The sequence below is a fragment of the Charadrius vociferus genome, unplaced genomic scaffold (genome assembly GCF_000708025.1).
Source record: "Charadrius vociferus isolate BGI_N301 unplaced genomic scaffold, ASM70802v2 scaffold615, whole genome shotgun sequence".
Taxonomy (NCBI): domain Eukaryota; kingdom Metazoa; phylum Chordata; class Aves; order Charadriiformes; family Charadriidae; genus Charadrius; species Charadrius vociferus.
In genome coordinates this window covers 54,746-55,934 of record NW_009648346.1, presented here as the reverse complement: position 1 = coordinate 55,934, position 1,189 = coordinate 54,746, and the positions used below count along the sequence as shown (strand labels likewise).

The 1,189-nt window shown below is 60.5% G+C and overlaps 1 protein-coding gene across 1 annotated transcript; it reads right to left on the bottom strand.

The window, feature by feature from the left end:
- Nucleotides 1-459: 459 nt before the first annotated feature.
- Nucleotides 460-836, bottom strand: LOC104286496 (selenoprotein M). Its single transcript, XM_009885092.1, has 2 exons — nt 765-836; nt 460-672 (listed from the first exon to the last, which is right to left on the bottom strand). The coding sequence occupies exons 1-2, from the start codon at nt 828-830 to the stop codon at nt 460-462; spliced, it is 279 nt and encodes a 92-aa protein (XP_009883394.1). The 5' UTR covers nt 831-836.
- Between the last annotated feature and the right edge of the window lie 353 nt (nt 837-1,189).

Sequence of the window (1,189 nt, the reverse complement as noted above, 5' to 3'; positions counted from 1 at the left end):
GAGACAACCCTGCTGGGCTGAAAAGCCATACCCCCTGGGGGGCAGCTCTCCCACCTCCAGGACGCAGCACATCTACCCTCAGCACCTTGTGCTTTCTGCTGAGGGTTTCATCCTGTCCCACACAGGTAGGATACCACTGCCCAGTACCAGGAATCAGCTTGGGGCATAGTGAAGGGCACAAAGAATGCTGCTCCTGCAGACCCGCCAGGGATGCCAGGCTGCAGGGGAGGGATTGCAGCAACAGGCACACAGGACCCCCAGGATGTCTGCAATGCCCAGGGAGCCCCTGCTCAAGGCTGGAGCTGCTCAGGGCAACCTTGGGGCAGAGGCTACACAGCGCCAAGAAACAGTGGGGGCAATTTTGCCACCCCACAACACCATCCCCAGCTGCTGTAACGGCCTTGTCCCTGCACAGTGGGGACTGGCTGCAGGACCCTCTCCCGAGTGCAGCACCCCTTGCTAGAGGTCTGGGTGTTCTCCCTCTTCACATTTAGGTGGGGTCTTGCTGTCAGCAGCAGGAGCTTGCGGGGGTGGCAGGGTGGGCAGAGGCCTGGCAGGGGCAAACTGGAACTCCTCAGGCACAGGGGCATCAGGCGTCTCCTTGCGGTAGAAGCCCAGCTCCTGCACCAGCTGGTTGATCTCCTCCCGGGTCATGTCACTCAGGGGGATTCTCTGCACGCAGATAGGGATTGTAGCCTGGTGCCTGCGGGACACCAACCACCCCAGACCCTGCTGCAGCTGTGGGTTCCGTGCTGCCCGCTCACCTCCAGCTCCTCGTATTGGTGGCTGAGGAGCACGAGCTCGGGGTCAGCGCCGGGCAGGTGCTTCATCTCCAGGTTATGGCTGGGTGGTGTGTTAAGGAGCGGACAGTGCTGGGCAGGCCCATGTAGCCCCCCCCATCTCATTCCATCCCCCATCACATCCCATTCTCTCCCATCTGATCCCCTTCTGTCCCCCATCCCATCCCATCCCATCCCCCAGTGCATCCCATTCCATCCTGACTCATCCCATCTCATCCTCCAGCTCATCCTTCATCACATCCCATCCCACAACCATCCTGTCCTCCACCTCTCATCCAATCCCATCCTCCATCTCATCCCATCCCTCAGCCCATCCCATCCTCTCCCATTTCTCATCTTGCCTCACCCTGTCCTCGATTGCATCTTGTCCCGTCCTCCATCCCATCCTG